The following is a 21,814-nucleotide window of genomic DNA, read 5'->3' as shown; positions in this document are numbered from 1 at the left end:
GCAGACATTCAGAAACCTCACTGAAAGCGGTTCTCAGTAGAGTTCAAGCCGCCATGGAGACAAAGGGTGGACACACTCTGCATTAATGTCCACTAATTGATGTTCGGAAACTTTTGGTCAGATAGTGTATTTTCTTCGGGTTATGTCCTGGGTACCTAATGCATAGGACATTGTAGTTATATGATCAAGTATATACTGTGCTTTCTACGTACTGCCCCTCAAGCGATGGAGCTGAATACCTCGAATCGGTTAATATCGCCGCTGTCAAGCGAAGTGCTGAGGGCAACAAAGCGTTAATGATAAGCGTCTCCGTTAACCATTGAGCATTGTAGCAACGGATAGGCGTGTCACAGTGCAGAAAATCACTTGCTAATTCAATCCTAAACAAGAACGACCATTGAACAACCATATCGTCAATAATCATCTAACTGATGTTGGATACCAGTCCCACCTCATCACATGTGGTCCCCCAGCTCAAAGCTCATATCACAGGACTCATAGTTCGTGATCAAAAACACTGCTACTGAACGATTCCGTAATGTAATAACGCGTCCTTAACTGATGAGTCACGAAAAATGCGGTTCACGCCGATGGCAGACAACTATTACGTCAAAACGACATGAGGGGCTGTATCCACTTGCCAACACGTCGCCGTTCAGGCAAATGTAGGTATTGTTTCCGTGGGATTAAATAATCCCTTTGATACGTCTCTCACTGGCAGTGGGTGCGTGAAGACACTGTACGACCCTTTGGCTTGTTGATCAGAGAGGCCCTGTTGTTCTCAAATTGTGTAAAATGTTTTGAGGAAGACGCCACAGACGAGAGAGTGTTTGAGGTCAGCCAAATCTTCCGACTTCTGATCTATTGAAACCTTGTGGGACAGTAATTCACACTTTAGAACCAGCTCCAAGCGATCCCTGTGAATTCTGGGCAGAGGCTGAGCTACCATTAACCAGGCTGCCATCCAAACGGTTTCGGTGGCTTGTACAGACCTTACCGCATCACTGCTGTTATCATGGCCAAAGGGCTTCTACAAGCTGCAGCACATGTGATTCTTATTGCGTTGCTCCTAAATGTATTTAAGTGTAGGTTCTTATCCAGAGGAAGCTAGAGCAACTAAACGAACGTTTGTGAGAGGCACAGTTCCACTCCTTGTAAGCAAATTTGTATTTTTTCACAAGACAATCTCTGATACCAACAGTATGACGCCTATATCGAGTTAGTACTTGCTTGTTTCCATAAAGTCAGTAAGTTATCCACTCTGTCTTCTTTACTGAAGATACAGCTACTGACTCAAGATATGGATACCCTCTACAAGCAAGAGATGGCCATGGTCTCTTTTTCTAGGGTTCAGTAGCCCACTGGAAACGATGTTACTGTTATCTTGCAGAACAAGAGAGATGTGTTTGTAATAAAAAGGGTATAAGGCCAGGATGCAGTCCTTCTCCTCAACTATTTTTTTCCCTGACAGAATGGAAAGGAATGTTGAGAAGTAGGATTAAAATTCAGTTTGAGAGGATGTCAGTGATAAGATTCCCTGATATTGCTATCGTCTATGAAAGTGAGGAATATTTACTGAACCTGTTGAGAAGGATGAATGGTCTATGGAGCGGAGAATCTGTACTGACAAGGAGAAGGCCGCAGTTCCAGCCATCTGATTTGGCTAATATTTGGTAAGCAGCTTCTGTAAAATCTAAAATGAATGACGAAAATATTTTGGGTCAACACCTTCCCCCTCCCCCGATCTTGAGAAAACCACCCCTAAAGTTCATGACGCACATTAGATTAAAAATTGACACGATCGATACATAACCGAAAACTGCGCATTTTTCGTCGTTGTATGTGAGGCCCACAAACGCGTATTTTCGTAGAAATTAAAGAAAGAAACTGATACAACTGCTGCTTATGTACCCATAAGGTAAACGTTGTTCAAGGGAAGTACCGCTGGTGTAGCGACCAAGGCAACTGGCTGTGGAGTAGAGGACCTATGTTCGATTCCGAGATGCATTCTGAAGATTCTTTATTTGTATTCTGAATTGGTAGGAATAGGAAGTTTAATAATAACAAGGTATGCAAATAAATTTTTCAAACGACGAGGATTAGGACAGAATTAAAATTTTGATCCTGGTTGCTTTACGATTGCTCTTTTATTAACTCTGTTGTATGCCCTCACTTTCTTTCGAAAATCAACCTGGACGTTACTTGTCATATGAACATTCGAGGTAAATATACTCGCGGCACCAAAAACATCTAATAAATGCAATCTTCGCGCGCAAATACACCGTTTCTTCCGAAGATTTGGCGGAAAATAGACTTGATTTATGTTTAAAAATATTTCTCTTCTGGAATTAATTTTGATGCTTTCCATGCGTATGATAACACCACCTGAAAAATCGGCGCTGAAAGCTGATCACGAATTGTGCTATGAAAATTTGTTGCATCGATGCCGTTGTGCAATTCCCGCTGGGTTTCCAAAAGCACATGCAGTTTTGAAACCTCTCAATAAGGCTGTGTACCGCGCCTCGCTGTCTGTAGTCGCTCAGAATTGTTTTCATACAAAGAGGCTTAAAATTTTAACTCTTTACTAATCGAAATCGATTGAGAAATTTATTTACCTACCATGTTACTATTTCTTATTTATTACGTTATTAAACCTCTTATTCCTACCAACTCCGATAGTGAAAAAACTGCAAAACGCATCTGAGAAGCAAACACAGTTCCTTTGCTCCCAAGCCAGATACCTTTGTCACTATACTAGTGGTGCTTTTCTTAAATAGCGTTCACCTTATGGCGACGCAGGTATCAGTCGTAACAGTTCTTTCCTCGGTTTCTAGGAAAATACCCGTTTGCGTTCCTTACATATGATAATGAAAACTGCTCAACTATCAGTTATCTATCAATCCTATCAATTTTGAGTCTACTACCCGTCATGAAATTTAGATGTGGTTTATTCAAAACAGAAGGGCGTTGACCCACAATACCTCAGCTTTTCATTTCAGAGTGTTCGTAAGCGACCTGCCAAATATGACGCGAATGGGTTGTCCCGGTATGAAGCCTTCCCCTTGTGAGAATAAATGAAAGAAAGATGGAAGTAATCAGGAGAAGCAGAAATGAAATGAACAATAAACTTGAAATCAAAATTGGGGACACCGTAACAGACGAAGTGTAGCGGTTCTGCTACGCTGTAATGAAAGTAATGCATGCCGAACGAAGCAAGGAGGATATAGGAAGCATTAAGCATTCCTCGCTAAAAGAAGTCAACCAGTATCAAACGTAGACCTCGATTTGAGGAACAAATTTCTGAGAATTTGCGTCTAGAGTGTAACATTGCGTGTAAGTGGACAATGGGATGTGGGAAATAGCAGAAAAAGAGAAGTGGTTGAATTGTGATAAAAGAGGAAGATTAAGTGAACTGATAAAATAAAATATGAGAAAGTTCTCTGCGAAGTCGGCGAGGAAAGGAATATGTGAAAACACTATTTAGCAGAAGGCAAAGGATGATAGGAAATGTGTTTAGACACCAGGAAATAACTTACATAATGCTAGACGGAGTCGTAGACGGCAAAAACTGTAGGAGAAGACAAATAATGGAATATACCTAACAAATAAAGGAAGAAATTCTGTGTAATTTCCACCTTTAGATGAAGAGATTAGTAAAACATAGAAAGCATCAAAAATGTCTGGAAACTAACGAAAAAAGTATTTACACCCCTTACCATCCAGTTGTTCACAGGGTACGAAATGGAGATTTTGTTTTACCTTCTCTTGATGCTACAACAGCATACATATAATATGCTTGCATTCACATGATATGTGTCACTACTGCATTCCCTCAGCTAGCTCTATTTCATTTCCAGATATGCAACTGTTGCTGAGTTGACTGATTCAGCGAAACGACATACGTGTCGAAATTCTAAGCAGATTCAGAAGGATGTAGGTTGCAGTAGGTACTGGGAGATGAAGAAGCTTGTACAGGATAGAGTAGTATGGAGAGCTTCAGCAAACCAGTCTCTAGATTGAAGACCACAACAACAACAACAACATTCTTCGTATTTAATGATGTTAACATTAAGGAAAAATAGTGTTTTTCAAAGTTTAACAATTAAAGTCCAATCCGAGATCGCCCGGCGATTGAGGCAAATTACTCATTTTCTGGCGGAAAGAAGTTAAAATCTCCGCTCTAGCGCCACAATTCAGATTTCCTGTCAGTCTGCTAACCACTTTAAGGCAAGCGCAGTGGAGCTCTTTCTATCCGGACTAGGTGGGACTGTTGGTTACTCGCATAACTGGAAATCCGGAAAATCTGGAACTTTAAAGAAAATTGGTTGACATGGATCCAGTGCTATAAACACACATATTTCTTCACATAAAGATAAAAATTTACATTATTTTCACACAAATGTAAATCAGATATAGAGAAAAAAGTTATTTGTATACATTGAAATACTCAGTAGGTTTCCCTTGAGACAGATTCGTAGATAGTTTATGTACAGCATGAACACCTGGGTTTTTCACCAGCCATAATTCGGCTGAAGCAGTTCCCTCCTGACGTTCCAAATAAATCCACTTTGTTGCCCCTGTGAGTATCATAACGTCGTTGGATTGACCACCAATTTCGTCAGATAATCAATCCATCATCACTACCGCCACTGTCTGTAGACGAACAAACAGCGTTAATTTCATCATCGGAAATACTACTACCAGCGTCACTGTCTTTTCGCAGTCAGTCATTTACGCCATTAACACAATGTCTGAGCGTCCTGGCATGTTGTTGTTCCAGCCTGACACTGCTGGAGTGCCAACACCGGATTCAACAGCAATTTTAGCCAAAAAAATTATTTTTATCAATTCTGTACACCGCATTTAACCTTTTGACGAAGGCCATTAAAAGCTTCTTTCTCCGTGATGTCAGTCTACACTCTTAACAAACGGAGCAGTACAGTACAGTGCACCTCAGTGTCAGTTTGGTCACTGACATCTGGCGAAGATCTGTGTAGAGCGGTTGATCGAATTTAAATTTAATGATTCTCGCCGTAGACTGTTGCAGCTATTACGTGCAGAGTACAAAATACTGCACTAACTGTACTAAAAGGGAGAAAGAAAACCCGACCTGGATAAGGCCGGATAAACGAGATTCGACTGCACCGGAATTTCGGCTTTGAAAAGAATAAGGCCGACTTCCCTCTATATCCTTGAGCTTTCCGAACCCTTGCTCTGTATCTAATGAAATCATCATCGGGGCATTAATATTTTTCTTTCTAATTCCCGATCATGAACCTTTAGACGCTTATTGGGATTCGATACTGCGATCTTACGGTCTCCGGGCACGTACATTACCACTTTTTCAATCTCATTTTGTTCGTTATTGGTCGTTGTATTTGTTCGTGGCGGATGTGCCATGACGCTTGTTCAAGTTAATCGTTGATCCATTAACTCAGTTTTTTTTTTTTAATTCAGAGGGCCCCTATTCCTCTGACCGAACACGCTGAGCTACAGTGCCGGCTACCACTAGACCACCAGACCCGACGGCAAAATAAATACAACTCAGTTTACAGCTTTTCCTCAACACTTACACAACTCTTAAAATTTTTCTCACATTATTTCAATTATAGGTCTCCTAAAACCAATTTGTAATGCTGATTCTGAAAAGTTCTTTCATTTTATTGTATCACGTCAGCGTTTTTCACAATATAGACCACGTATTTCAAAAACATAAGTAATTGAATCACAAATATTAAAATAAAATTTCAGTCAAGATCTATATTTTTATAATAATTGTTTTTTCAGTCACACTAAAAACATTATAAACAATTGTCTTTGCAACATTACAAACACTACGTAACAGGTTTTCTTCCCAACTTTTGAGGCTTTAATGAAACAAATTAGTTACACATGTATCATTCAAAGTATTTTCCATCCCTGGCCACTACTTTCTCCCATCTTTCGGGCAGTGTACGAATCCCGCGTCGAAAAAGTTGTTCATCTTTTGAAGCGACCCAGGAATCGATCTAATTTGTGACTTCTTAAGGAGATCGGAAGTGTTGGTCAGCCAGGCCATGTGCCATTGATCTAAGCAGGTGATAGTAAAAAAAAAAAAAAAAATGGCTCTGAGCACTATGGGACTTAACTTCTGAGGTCATCAGTCCCCTAGAACTTAGAACTACTTAAACCTAACTAACTTAAGGACATCACACACATCCATGCCCGAGGCAGGATTCGAACCTGCGACCGTAGCGGTCACGCGGTTCCAAACTGTAGCGCCTAGAACCGCTCGGCCACCCCGGCAGGCTGATAGTCAGAGGGAGCAATGTCTGGAGAATATAGGACTTCCCATTTTAACGTTTCTAAGTACGTTTCAACCTCTTTTGCAACGTGGGGTCGAGAGGTGTCGTGCTGCAAAAACACTTTATCGTGCCTCTCGCTGTAATGCTGCCGTTTGTCTTTAAATGCTCTGCTCAAACATATTAATTGTTTCACTTGGTTTTAACACGTCATAGTACACGACGCCGAGCTGGTCCCACCAAATGCAGAGCATGATCTTGGAACCGTGAATATTCCGTTTAGTCGTCGACATGGAATCATGGCCAGGATATCCCCATGATTTTTTGCGTTTAGGGTTATCGTAATGAACCCATTTTTCGTCCCCGGTCACCATGCGATGCACAAATCCATGCCATTTTTGTCTCTGAAGCAACTGTTCACAAACACACAAACGCCGTTCAGCGTCTCATGGTTTCTGCTCACACGAGACCCAAGTTCCTCCTTTCTGAATCATGCCCACAGCCTTGAGACCTTTTGAAATGGCTTTCTGTGTCACTCACACTAATCGTGCCAATTTTTCGTGAGTTACACGTCTTCACTCAGCAATGTCTCCAATTCCGCATCTTCGAAAAGATGCACCACTATGCAGGTCTACGACGTTAAAATCAGCGTTGAAACCACTCACGACACGTTCTTTCACTAACAGCATCCTTACCATTCGTACTTGAGAGCATTCGATGACACTCAGCCGCTGCTTTCTTCATATTGAAACAAAACAGTAACACCTCTCGGAAATCACGGGAATTAGGCTCGTAAACTGACATTTTCAATCAATAACAACTGATGCAGACACAAATAGACTAGTGTCTGAATGAGGTTATGTTGACCGAGGTCCAAGCTAACTGCGTGACGTTTGCGATCTGTTTCTTTCAACCGCTACTTACCGTTAGTACGAAGTTACACGAAGTGAGCTGTTGCATCGAGAGGTGGTGGACAGAAGTCAGGATATGCTACTGGGGAGGCACAGCGGAAGAATCTGAAGCAGATGTCTGCCGCGGCGCTGCTGGTTCATGGCCACGCCCCCCCTCCCCCCCCCCCCCCCCCCCCCCGCGCTGTCAAAGAGACATGTCGCTGCTGCATTCCAGCAGATCGTGGTGTGCTGTTGACCTTTGGTCATCAGTCCACGCCTCAAGTAACTCCCCTAGGTACCTGCCGCTCACTTCTTAAGCGAAACTACATCTATATACGCCTAATAACAGTGGTATAAGTCCAGCTCTGTAGTTAAGCAGTCAGCATTTCTGTCATGTGGAGGCTGCGGGTTCGATTCTCGGTGCTGTCAGAGGGTATTTTGTTATGGGAGACCGGTACACAGAGCACTAAGACATGTAGGGCCGTTTAAAGAGCTACTTGAACGAGACATAACGTTTCCAGAGTCTGTAAAAAACGGTGAAAGTTCCAAATTTGCGGGTGTACATGCGGAAACTTGACCTGGCGTGGCGTGAACTGCTCAAACAATTTAGTTCAGCTATTTTTAGTCTTCGTATAAAAGCTGGTTTAGGAAACAAGCGAATCAATCGCCTAACGTATTTTGCATTTTTACATTCAATAATGTCAGTGGTTCAGAAAGCAATTCAACAGAGTTTTTTTGTCATTTCCGCAATAACGTGAAAGTCTCACAGATAGTAAAGCAAGTTTTAAATCTAACCTAAAATAAAAAAAATGATTCAAATGGCTCTGAGCACTATGGGACTTAACATCTGTTGTCATCAGTCCCCTAGAACTTAGAACTACTTAAACCTAACTAACCCAAGGACATCACACACATCCATGCCTGAGGCAGGATTCGAACCTGCGTCCGTAGCGGTCACGCGGCTCCAGACTGAAGCGCCTTCAACCGCACGGCCACACCGGCCGGCTAACCTAAAATCATTTCGCCTGATTAACTACTTCTAGTCCACAATCGAATTTTTATTTAAAAAGTGGTAACCTGTACAAAACTAGTAGTTGCATGCTTGGAACTGAAAAATAATATGTTCAATAATGTTAAATTTAGGTCACTGTGCCATTTAGAAACTTTTAGATGGCCCTAAACTAATCATGTATATATATCCTGTAAAATGACTCGTTCCACATCGTTTCGATAAAATATCGTTCAAATTATCTATGAAACCTCTAACTGACTATGCCTCGAGATGACTGGGTGTTTGTGTTGTCCTCATCATTTCATCATCATCCAGGAAAGTGGCGAAATTGGACTGAGCAAAGATTGGATAATTGTACGGGCGCTGATAACCACGCCGTTGAGCGCCCCACAACCCCAACATCATCATCATCATCTAACTGACTAAGTAACTATCATATTTTGAGAGAGCCAAGTGTCGACCACTTGCCCCTTCATCACACATTCAGTGTCACCACTGGCAGAGGATGGCACGGCAGGAGCTCAGCATCGCGCCAGGAGTAGCTGATCACACAGTTTCGATCGTTCAGTGGATGGATCGCAACGTCGATCATTGAAGACGTTTAAGGAGAGATATGACGCACGGTAACGATTCAGAAGATTTTACCATCAAATTAAAAACAGTTACAATAACCCATTTCGGGACAAGTTTTTCGGGACGCTTTCCTTGGTTGTAAGGCATTGGCAATAGCCGGCTCCGATCCATTGCCAATTGGGAACTCCTCTGTCGCATTACTAGCTGGTCTGGTATTTGGCAGTAACGAGCCGAGACACTATAACGTGCCGGATCTCGAACAATAACATTCTATCTCTCGTATCGTGCTCATATTATTGAAATAGATATGTCACTCACTAGCTATTTTCGAGCATATTGTAGCCGAATGCACTAATTGTATCGATGTCATATACTCTCACATTCAGATGTAATTTCAGCACAATGTACACTCCAACAAATCTCCCTCCCGCTTCCCCCACCTCAGGTCGTTATGACTAATAAATTATTTAGGAAACAAGGCTTATATGAGTTTCCGTATCTGTGTGGAATATCATATAACGGCCAGAAACTTGCCACGGTGCAATTCTGTTGCGGTAAACACCATTGATAAACACGCCTGGGCCAAGTGGTAAAATCTGCTGTAGCAGATTATTGTCTTAATACAGGACATAGCATGCTCTACGAGAAAACCAAGATTATGAACACAGTTTAATCCTTTTTACCATATATCTGTCATTTACATTTCCCTTAATACACTGCCCTACATCTGTTCATTAAAATAATTAAAAATACTTTGAGGAAGAATGAAAACGGTTAAGAGTAATGACATGGTGATACGTGTGGTCTTGCTACTGTAAGGCGTTTGTAGGCTCCTAGTAATATTTCCTAGATAAAGGATTTGGATCCAGAAGTTGAATACTGGAAGGGTTGGTTGCAATTGGAGGGAGGGTTGGTTGCAATTATGCTGGGAAAAAGTGAATTCATTTGAAAGTTGTTTCTTTCTTTCTTTTGGGATTGTATCTTAAAGGGCGCAATACCTATTCGGAAGCCAGGTAATCGTACTTACAGAGATCCAACATTCCGACGTTTTACGGTCTAGAACACTGCGATTACTGCTAATAAGACGCAACGAGGAAGGCAACAATTTTCCCGTGACAGATCCATTGTGGCGCGCTGCACGATTCACGGAACTGTTAATTTTAGTTCATCTCGCGGTTATGCTGCGACCATGCTGGGATACTGGTGACCCTGCGGTAGCCGTGTTTCCCGTAGGGCTTTCTGGACAGATTACGGTCATTCGCCTGAAAGAAACTCCGTCACGCATGAGCGCTACTTGCTAGCAGCAAGAAGTTATTTGGACCGTTGACACCAGAAGTCACGACTTTCTGACTGACCTTTTTCATGTGAGCAAATCTGATGTTTGAGGTCACCATATTGGTTACGGGAACAATACGAAGAAAAATATCTGGTACTGTGTCGTCTGACCAACCGCGGCCATTTACGGGTGTGTCAACGTCCATCTGGGATGAAAGAAACGACAAAAATTTTACAATATACTGTTTTTATTAAAATATTATACCAATTAATTACATAGTGTAAATTAAAAAAATTAAAGATAATTTTGACTAATTTACGGTTTTGTATCACTAATACAGGACGGTGACACGAAAAATATGACATACGTCTAAAAGTTGATATGATGATGTAACTAGTTAGTATAAGATCGAGACAAGTTCCCCCGAGCATTGTTTATACACGGTTGTTAAACATGCAGTCCCAGTCAATGTTTATTGGCGTATTCTCACCTTCGTTCAAAAGTGTGCGTGTTTAATTTGTCTATGCCATTTCCTTTGAAATCGTTTTAGCTTCGTTCCAAGTTAGCGGAACAAACTTAATGTTTTGCATTCTTTCACGATAAGCTTTCTACTATTCAGTAGATGGCAAAACAATCTTACTAAGTGTAATTGTGATTAGGGTGAATAGCATTTGATATCCTTAGTATTCTTCACATTATGTAACAAATATTGATAAAACTGTATACTTTCAAATTATGAAATAACGAAATGTACGTAACACAGCTCGTTACATCGTCTACTTTGAAATTATAAAATACTTATGTCTAACCTACACGTTAGCGCCTTCATTTGTTTTGGCGTGTCAGTGTGGAATAACCAAATGTTGGTGTGTTAATTCTCAGACGTATAGTTCATCTCCTTTCGTAGTAAAATGATATAGAAACATTGTACGTCTCACTTGTAGTTTGCCAGAAATAACCAAGGATAGGCAAAGTAATTTTCGTAATGCAAATTTTTCAGACTTGCATGCTCTGGTGTGAGCAAAGAGTAACAAATAGTAGGGATCAGAATGGAATGATTGCATTTACTCAGCCGTAAGTAAGGCAGTTGGCAGTTTATTGGTATGATGCTAGACATATGCAGAAAGTCTACAAGGGAAATTGTTTCAAAAACACATGCGACCCATCGTACAATATTGCTCTAGTCTGTTAGACCCATACCAAATAAGACTAACAGCGGATATTGAACGCACGTAAAAAATGGGCAGCACGAATGATCAGAGGTTTATTTGACTCAGTGGAGAGCATCACGGAAATGCTTATAGGTCGGAACTGACAGAAAACAGATGCCAATTATCTTGCCAATTCCTGCACATAAACTTTCGAGAACCATTATTAAGTTACGTCCAGGATGATACTATATCAGTCGCGTACGAATCCCGAAGTCAAGATTAAACCAATTACACCGTTCATGCATTTAAACTGTCTTCGTCCCTGGTCTCCATACACGGACGGAGTGAGAAGCCCTAGTTGTGCCATGGAGTTCACACTCGTTTGTGAAGTGTGGATGCAGCTGTGAAAGTGCTTAAAAATGCTGAAATGAAGGATTTTGCAGTAACACTGTTATTGGCCTCACTTTATGTTTATCATGTTTAAAACACACCATGAAACCAGATGTAGACGTTTGGACATGAAGGTACATTAACTCATTGCAAGAAAATCGTTCTTTCAAGTAGAGAATGGTTGGCCGCTTTTTGTTTTTCATTGTACGGTGGTAACTGATATGCATTATTTTAAGAAATACAACAGCCAGCTACTGATTTATGTATTTTCATTGATTTCAATACGTTTTCGGGCATTCATCCGTCTTCAGTTGGCATATGCGTATTGGCAGAAACAACAATATATGAAAAAGGGGGGGCTGGTTGCTGTATTTCTTAAAATAATCCACAGCCACGGACCTCAACAGCCAATAGAATGGATGAACTATTCAGAGTACACTGTTTTTACTCCCTGTTACTGAGAAGTGACAAGGAAATGGCCTGTCTCATCCCAGAGAAGTGAGTAAAACGAGTCATCTTGCAACGTGTGACTTGGTATTGCATCTACAAGTGAAATAGGCTAATTTCTATGGGCAAAGGCGTCCTGTAGGCCTAGGACAACGAAAATGTTCAGATGCCAGAAGGGAGAACTGGCATATTTAATCGAGAATAACTTTATGAGGCAATCACAAATCGACTAATATTTTTATGTTGTTATGTTTATAAGTACCTAAGCTTACTGTATGACACGATTTACCACCTTCCCCGCCATTTGCCGCAACTGCCATCTATTGCAAAAATGGTTCAAATGGCTCTGAGCACTATGGAACTTAACATCTGAGGTCATCAGTCCCCTAGAACTTAGAACTACTTAAACCTAACTAACCTAAGGACATCACACACATCCATGCCCGAGGCAGGATTCGAACCTGCAACTGTATCAGTTGCGTGGTTCCAGACTAAGCGCCTAGAACCGCTCGTCCACGCCGGGCGGCCATCTATTGCAAAACGATGGTTGGTTGATTTGGAGGAGGGGACCAAACAGCGACGTAATCGGTCCCATCTGGTTATAGAAGGATGGGGGAGAAAATCGGCAGTGCCCTTCGAAAGGAACCATCTCGGCACTTGCTTGAAGCGATTTAGGGAAATTACGGAATACGTAAACCAGAATGGCCGACGCGAGTCTGAACCGTCGTCCTTCCGAATGCGAGTCCAGTGTGCTCACTCGGTGAAAACGACGGAAGCTAAATTAGAGACCTAAAAAATAAGTTGATAAGAGGTTGAAATCAGCTGACCGAGCTAAATCAATAAAGTAATTTAATAATTTCGTACAGTCTCTGGACGCCAGTTGTAAGAATGCTATTGGTGGTTTCGAAAGATGAGGAGCTGCACTGGAAGTAATAGAAATTGTTTTGAAAACGAACAATATGTCGAACTATATAGCGAAATAAAACGTACCTTTTGCATGCAGTCCTCCTTCCCAAGATATATCCATGAATAGACCTCGAAAACTCTTACTTGGATGGTACTGCAATAACTGCCAGTTTGCAGAACACAGTTGACAACTTTGTATGCAGCAATGTTGACCCCGGTTGACAGATGCGTCGTCATGTTAGACTTCTCGGCGTCACTGACTGCTGTTTGTACGTTGCTGCTGCTGCATCAGAACAGATAAGACAACAGAGGCATGTTAGCTCGTTAGCTGATTGCTGTGCCGCCTTGGGCAGCTACATTCTTGAGAACCACTTCTCCGTGGCGGATCTACTCCGACTCTTGTTGTCCTAAATTCCGAATCACAACAGACTTTAGGAGTTATCGAAGAGACTTAGTTTCGATCTCTAATTCTTCACTTAGAAGCAGTACCAAGTGGTGCTCGACTCCTCTGCAAGTGCAAGACAAGAGTCTGGACGGCATTTTGGGCAGTTCCTCCGATACATTACAGCCATATACTTCGATGATGTCAGAATGGTGACACAACCCTTTGGTCTCTGGCATAGTAGGATTGCAGGCCGTTGCCTTCCTTACGTCAATCCGAGCGTGATTTGCGTGTTGGTCTCTTATAAAGGATTGTGAGGTACGCTTTCTCATAGTTGTGAGGAAGTGACCCGCTTTAGCGATCAGGGGATCAATAAGATAATCCAAGCTCGTCACTGTTTACGTTTCCTGTGCTTTTGCTATACAGCTATACGCGAATGCTGCAAAGTTATCTTCAACAGATAAAAGACTACCATCTCTCCAATACTTCTCTAATAGTGTGCTCAGAGTCCAATGGAGACGTTGGAAAGAGACGTTAACACCTAATCTTACTTAAGCTCATCAATTGCCTAATTTTTCTTTCTTTCTTTGTTGTAATTTTGAAAAACTTAAAATGAGTTCTTTTTCGTTTTTCAGTCGAGCATCGGTTAGGAATAGTTTATGGAGGGCATAACTTTGTTTAGCATTTTATGAAATCCTCTTTTGTTAGTTCACAGTTTTAATCACTTTTTCTCTTCTATTAGTACCTTTGGTGTGAAGTTAATTTACGGTAGGTTTTTGCACTTGCCATTCGAATCCATCCCATTTTTAGATTATGATGATGTTTTACCGAATTCTTCCTTCATATTTTTATTTCATATTTACTGCATTGTACGTATGTTCACTACGTTCTATTTAACATCTTCATTTAACGTAGAACTCAGACATAATGGAATAATAATGTTTGAAAGAAGCTTCTGACGATGATTTTTGGGAGAAATATCCGAAAATATTTTATTGCGGTTGGTGCAAGCAGTTATCCAGATTACACATTGGCGTTGTTAGTTGACAAGAATGAACCCAAATAGAAAGTAATAGAATTAAATTCTGTTCCGAGATTAGACTGTAATTTTCTTGCAGTTTCCACAGTAGTGGAAGACGTGGAGATGTCAACTGCTAAAATTTTCGTGGTGAAATATTAATACTATTTACTTCCGTTTTATTTCTGTATCTGAACAGCGATATTTTTTGCACTCAACTTTACCTGCAAAACTAAAAATACGTAGTCTCGCGATCAATAAAAATTAAAGTGGAAAGCAATAAACACATCTGTTTGGATATGTAAAAGAGAAGAGTAAAATAGCATTTTCTTTTCGTCGTGAAAATACGATATTATAACTAGTCTCATAGATGAATTATGAATGTGGGAGCTGTAAAGTGTCATAATGCTCGTTCACAGACGTGCTACGCGTCTCGATCACGTAGTCGACTACAGTCTCTCACATGCACTAACGGATAAACACGAATTGAAAGACACGTTATATCACTGTGTAGGACGCTATGTTCGGGATACAAATGCTGGAGATAGAAATCCTGTCCCAAATATTTCCAGTGGGGAACACAGGCAGGTCTATTCTATGGGATTTGATGGAAAATTTGTAAGGGCTTTAATCGGCCGACTGTCAGATACACAGTATATCTTAGCTATTCAGCCAGGGAATGGAAAAAAAGAAACCTATCAGACGGACTAACTGGCAACCATATACACTGAATACATACCGAGTGTTTCGTTGGCATGAAATAGTAAACCAGCCAACAACATGCGTCTAAATTTATCCTTGACGTCATCAGTGTGACGTACATAAGCCATTCATGAAAACCCAGTGTGCGTAAAATATACGCCATAACAAGAATTAAAGTCATTCGCATGACATTAGCTTCGACAACTCACAACCTGTCATCCTTCAAACACACTCAGACCTCATCGTACGCCACAGATCATTCTATCGCCACAACTTGCAGTAAAAAAAAAAATTAATATTGTCAGTGCTTTGTTCTACGTCTGTTGGCAAATGAATGGCACGACACGCCACAGCATCATTACGTCACGGGTCAAAGCCAATGCTCATCCCCATCGACCTTATTATTTGATTCATACGAACAATTACATGCACAAAACCCTACGTTCTGATGTTTTTGACTGGTACATTTTTATTTCACTAACAGGTTAAACTAGTTCCAATTTTTCAGTTCACACGAAAGTTTTGGTGACTGTTCTCTTGTTTGTAAAGTAAAATAAGTAGTTGCCAGTATTTTGTCACGAATTTCCAATTGGGATATTTACCGAGCTCGCTGAGATCCGGCTGAAATTATCTGAGGTAAACAGTGGGCCGAGATCCAAGACACCCATCCTGTCCAGTTGGGCAGGAAATGCAACCAGTAAAATGATAGAAATAAATAAATAAATAAATAAAATTCAGAAACATGTTGCAGATAGGTTCTGCATCACACGACAACTGCGATGACACTAATGCAATCGCGTTTAAAATCGTAGGGCTATTACACACTGACAGAACAAAGTGGTGCCACAACACCCCTTTTGATTTAGAATTTTCAGTTTACAAGTCAACTGCGTATACGTAACTTACCGTATTGGATGTCTGTTAACGCTGCAGAACTAACTGCACTGTTTTGTCTTGACTGTGGATGCACTGAGAACGTACTGTATGGTGAGTAACATCGGTGTATTCGTATCCAGTGCTGCAGTACCTTACTCGGTTACAGTGGCTACGCGGAGTAATAAAGCAATTGTCTTAGAACTGTGCCAAAAATATCGACGATGTCATTCCTGTGGTTTATCTGCTTGCTGGTCATGCGGATAATCAAACGTTGGACCATTAACATACAGAGAGTTAGGATAATCTTCTTTTTTTCGGTCAAGCTCACTTCTCTCAACACGTTTTCGTGACTGCTCCTTTTACGTTCCTTGACCAGTTTTTTATCCACCTTTCTTTCTATTTGCAACAAAGTAGAGCAATTATTACAACAGCAGCATCTTTATCGCCATAATTCCCAACCACAATATTATTATGCATTACAGTGAGGTGATAAAAGCCATGGGATAGCAATCTGCACATATACCGATTGCGGTAGTACCGCGTACTTGAGGTAGAAAAGGGGAGTGCATTGGCAAAGCTGTCATTTGTACTCGGATGATTCATGTGAAAAGATTTCCGGAATGATTATGGCTGCACAAAGGGAATTATCAGATATTGAACGTGAAATGGTAGTTGCAGCTAGACGTATGGGACACTGCATTCCAGAAATCGTTAGAGAATTCAGTATTCAGAGATCCACAGTGCCAAGAGAGTGCCTAGAAGACCAAATTTCAGGCATTGCCTCGCACCACGGACAACACAGAGGCCGGCGACCATCACTTAACGACCGAGAGCAGCAGCGTCTTCGAAGAGGTGTCACTGTTAAAAGAGAAGCAACAATACGTGAAATAAATGCAGAAATCAGTATGGGACGTAGGACGAACGTGTCTGTTAGGACAGTGCAGCGAAAATTGGCGTTAACGGGCTATGGCAGCCGATGACCGACACAAGTGGTCTTTCCTAGCGTAGGGCGACATCATTTACAGCGCCTCTCCAGGGCTCGTGGCCATGTTGGTTGGACAGCAGACGACTGGAAAACCGTGGTCCGGTCAGATGAGTCCCAATTTCTGTTGGTAAAAGCTGATGGTAGGGTTAGAGTGTGGCAGAGACCCCACGAAGCCATGGGACCGAATCGTCAACAAGGCAATATGCAAGCTAGTGGGGACTCCATAATGGTGTGGGTTGCGTTTACATGGAATGGACTGGCTGCTCTGGTCAAAAGGAACCGTTTATTGACTGGAAATGACTATGTTCGGCTACTTGGAGACCATTTGCAGCCGTTCATCGACCTCATGTTCTCAAACAAGGGTGGAATTTTTGTGGAGGACAATGCGCCATGTTACTGGACCTCAATTATTCGTAATTGGTTTGAAAAACATTTTGGACGAGCGAATGATTTGGCCACCCAGATCACTCTACATAAATCATATCGAATGTGTATGGGACATAAATAAGAGGTCAATTCATGCACAAAATGCTGCACTGTTAACACTCTTGCAATTACGGACCGTTATAGAGACAGCGTGCAACGGCCTTGCCGCAGTGGATACACTGGTTCTCGTCAGATAACCGAATTTAAGCGCTGTCGGATAGGGCCCGCAATTGGATGGGTGACCATCCGGGCCGCAATGCGCTGTTGCCATTTTTCGGGGTGCACTAAGCCTTGTGATGCCAAGTGAAGAGCTACTCGACCGAAGAGTAGCGGCTCCGGTCACAGAAAACCATCATAACAAGCGGGAGAGCGGTGTGCTGATCACACGCTCCTCCTATCCGCATCCACAGCTGAGGATGACACGGCGGTCGGATGGTGCCGATGGGCCACTTGTGGCCTGAAGGCGGAGTCATTTAGTCATTTGATAGAGACAGCGTGGCTCAATATTTCTGTAGGGGACTTCCAACGACTTGTTGAGTCCATGACACGTCGCGTTGCTGCACTACAACTGGCAAAAAGAGGTCCAACACGATATTAGGAGGTATCCCACGACTTTTGTCACATCAGTGTATTATTGACTACCTAGGGAGCACCGTAGGTGTTCTCGCACACGTCGTTAGTTGTGGGGAACGTCTGCGCATGCGTAGTGATTGGTCAGTACTCACCATAGAGCGCGGAGAGCAGCGGCCTGACGGGGTACTTGTAGCTGGCCGAGATGACCATGGGCAGCACCAGGCACGAGTAGGCCAACCCCACGCCGCCGAACAGCAGCGACGCGTGGCTGGCGCGGGCCAGGTACGGCAGCAGCAGCACCGCCGACAGCAACCACACTGGAACACACCACCACATCTCTCCTGTGTACCAGAGAGTCGGACCAGATCTGTGACGGGGTTCAATACTGTCTAACACATAGAGCTCAGTACATTACTCTTAATGGGGCGAAATTTACAGATGTAACGGGAAGTTCTAGAGTACCCCAAGAGTGTCTTATAGGCTCATTACCGTTTACAATACAGAGTGTAACAGGTATAAGCGCAGATATTTTTACATACCTTAATATGTACAAACATAAGTTTTTTTTTCACTGTACCGAACAGTTTTCCTGCAAACAAGTCACGTAATTTACCGCCTGATGTTTTCTGTGCAGTCGTGGCAGCATCAATAAGTGAACTACCCCTGTCAGTATAGACCGGCTATTTTGCGTCCATGCGCCCACATTTCAACACCTCACCTGCTATCCAGGGGAAAAATAAGCATTAATGGGTTCCTCTTGCCACATTTACTTGGAGGTACTACACAGACCAAAAACATATTGTGGTGTCACCGCCAGACACCACACTTGCTAGGTGGTAGCCTTTAAATCGGCCGCGGTCCGTTAGTATACGTCGAACCCGCGTGTCGCCACTATCAGTGATTGCAGACCGAGCGCCGCAGGTCTAGAGAGACTCCCTAGCACTCGCCCCAGTTGTACAGCCGACTTTGCTAGCGATGGTTCACTGACTACATACGCTCTCATTTGCAGAGACGACAGTTTGGCATAGCCTTCAGCTACGTCATTTGCTACGACCTAGCAAGGCGCCTCAGTTACTATGTCTTCTGAACAGATAATATTGTGAATCGTGTACCGTCAAGAGCGACGTTTATCATTAATGGATTGAAGTTCAGTATCAAACTAATTACGTGCGTTTTCTGAATTCTAATTCCTTGTCATGTTCCAGACCTCACGTCAGTAGAGTCCTTCCCTCCTCACGCCAGCCTGCGTGAGCTAAAACGCGTGCATTTCGGCCTCCACTAGTAACACGGTGTTGGCTCTTCTGCCAACACTACACATATGACTTGTAATAGTTATAATAAATAGTACCCAAATGACGTAAATACTGATGTACTGATGTCAGTACACTGTACTCATTCAGCAATAGAAATATCTGCCATTATACCCGTTATACCCTGTATATGTGATGCGTCAGGCGCATTTTCTCTGCTGTTTCAACAGATAATAGTAATTTCCACTTTTCAGTGTGTAGGTTGAGTCTATCTAAACAAATACTGCTCATCAGGTCTTTCATGCCATGGCCATTGTCGACGGAAAGCATCGGTTTGTTTCCATTAACGAATAAAATCATTTTTAAACCGGAATTTTACATGCCCTTTTAGTAGAGTGGCCCGAAATTAGTGCGATATTCTTTTTATCGATACCAGAACTCCAGGAGCGACTGAACAGGGCTGCTGCAAGGCGGTAGCGGTCATCGCAGGCTAGTACTCCTGCAGTACTGGTTAGTCTTCGTGTGTTTCATTGTGTCTGTTAATACTTATCAATGAAACAAATATCACATTAGACTAATTTCTGACTACTTTGTCGCACAGGACGTAAAATTCCTGTTTCAAAAAAATGCTTCAAATGGCTCTGAGCACTATGGGACTTAACTTCTGAGGTCATCAGTCCCCTAGAACGTAGAACTACTTAAACCGAACTAATCTAAGGACATCACACACATACATGCCCGAGGCAGGATTCGAACCTGCGACCGTCCTGTTTCAAAATAATTTTGTTTATAACGGGAAACAAACTGATGCTTTCAGTCGACAATAAGCGTCGCATGAAAGACATGATGAACACTATTTGTTTGGGCTGATTCTATCTACAAAACTAATTTGCAAATATCTGCTCAAACACAATTGTAAATGTGGGAGGGTCAGCCCGTACATATGATCTAACGGGTAATGTAGGAAATTTCCAGAATGAAATTTTCACTCTACAGCGGAGTCTGCGCTGATATGAAACTTCCTGGCAGATTAAAACTGCGTGCCGGACCGAGACGAGAAATCGGAACCTTTGCCTTTCGCGGGCAAGTGCTCTACCGACTGAGCTACCCAAGCACGACTCATTCCCAGTCCTCACAGCTTTAATACCGCCAGTACCTCGTCTCCTACCTTCCAAATTCCGCAGAAGCTCTCCTGCATACCTTGCAGAACTAGCACTCCTGGAAGAAAGGATAATGCGAGACATGGCTTAGCCACAGCCTGGAGGATGTTTCCAGAATGAAATTTTCACTCTTCAGCGGAGACAGATGAGAACTGTTTGCAAGAGAGCTTCTGCGAAGTTTGGAAGGTAGGAAACGAGGTACTGGCGAAATTAAATCTGTGAGGACGGGTCGTGAGTCGTGCTTGGGTAGCTCAATTGGTAGAGAACTTGCCCGCGAATGGCAAAGGACCCGAGTTCGAGTCTCGGTCCGGCACACAGTTTTAATCTGCTAGGAAGTTTAATGTAGGAAGTTCTTTGAGGCTTTTAGCAGACGACACTGTTGTCTGAAGGAAATTTCCAAAGCCAGGAGACAGTAAAGAAATGAAGAAACACCTGAAGAGGATGTATAATTGGTACAAGCACTGGCAGTTGACCGTGAACCTAAATAAATGGCACATATTGCTCATAAATAGGACTGTTCGGTTACGCTAAGTTGAAAAATCTGTGGAAACAGTAAAAACCGTAAATACGCGGAGCGACCGGCAGTTGAATGACCATAATGAAACAAATTACAGGCTTAGCAGATGTCAGGCAGAGATTCATTCGAAGCATGAAGTGGCTTACAAGGCACTTATTCGACCGTTTCTTCAGTATTGTTGATCAGTGTAGGAACCTTATCTTTTATGTTTAACTGAAGAGAGAGAGAAGATACACCAAAGAGCGGCACTTTTTGTCACGGTATCGTTTAGTAGGCGACAGAACGTTACAACGATACTGAACAGACGCCGTGGTCGGTGCTACAAGAGTTGCGTTGAGTATCTCGAAGAAGTTTAATGTCGGAATTCTGAGAGTGTACATTCGAAGAAGAGTCGAGCAACATATTACTTCCTCCTGCGTACGTTTCGCAAAATGACCACGACGAAAAAATCAGAGACGCTAGAGTTTATACGGAAGTCATTCTTCCAACGCACCATTCGTGAATGGAACACAGAATGAGGAATACGATACTGATGCCAAAGGTGTCCTCAGCCACACACCGTAAGATGGCTTGTGGAGTGTAAATGGAGGTAGATGTAAAAGGTCAGCAGCGTCCACTGAAAAAGAACCGAGTAAAGGGAAAAATTTGCTCCCATTCGTAAAAACAGTCATACGTTGCAACAGCATAGTGCTAAGAACACACACCATTGACACTGCGTTTCGAACAACAAGGAATGTGCGTCAATACTTGTACACCACAAAGGTCCTACATCACACGCAGCGCGGTAAAGTGTACATTGGAACTACGAATAGACGCATTAACACACGGCTTAAGAAGCACAGGAGCAATTGTCTCCTGGGAAAGACGGTTAAAATGGCAGTAGCATATCATGCACTGGGACCACGGAACCACCAAATTTGTTTCTCCAATGCTGTGGTTTTATCAAGCTCCAGTCGTTACTACACTACAGAAAAGTCATACAAATTCACATGCTGAAAA

The 21,814-nt window shown here is 42.3% G+C and overlaps 2 protein-coding genes across 6 annotated transcripts in view; one reads left to right on the top strand and one right to left on the bottom strand.

Moving 5' to 3' along the window:
- Positions 1-21,814, top strand: part of LOC126480816 (neuroparsin-A) — a 153,461-nt gene that overhangs the window by 24,320 nt on the left and 107,327 nt on the right. The window lies entirely within an intron of this gene.
- The window catches only part of LOC126480813 (uncharacterized), a 222,204-nt gene that overhangs the window by 172,026 nt on the left and 28,364 nt on the right, over positions 1-21,814 (bottom strand). For both annotated transcript variants that reach the window (XM_050104141.1, XM_050104140.1), the window contains exon 3: positions 18,041-18,205. In XM_050104141.1, the coding sequence (XP_049960098.1) occupies positions 18,041-18,205 (165 nt within the window). The remainder of the gene's footprint in view (positions 1-18,040; positions 18,206-21,814) is intronic.

This window comes from Schistocerca serialis, chromosome 5 (assembly GCF_023864345.2).
Source record: "Schistocerca serialis cubense isolate TAMUIC-IGC-003099 chromosome 5, iqSchSeri2.2, whole genome shotgun sequence".
NCBI classification, from domain to species: domain Eukaryota; kingdom Metazoa; phylum Arthropoda; class Insecta; order Orthoptera; family Acrididae; genus Schistocerca; species Schistocerca serialis.
Note: the sequence above shows the minus strand (reverse complement) of the source record. Positions and strands in the feature narration are given on the sequence as shown.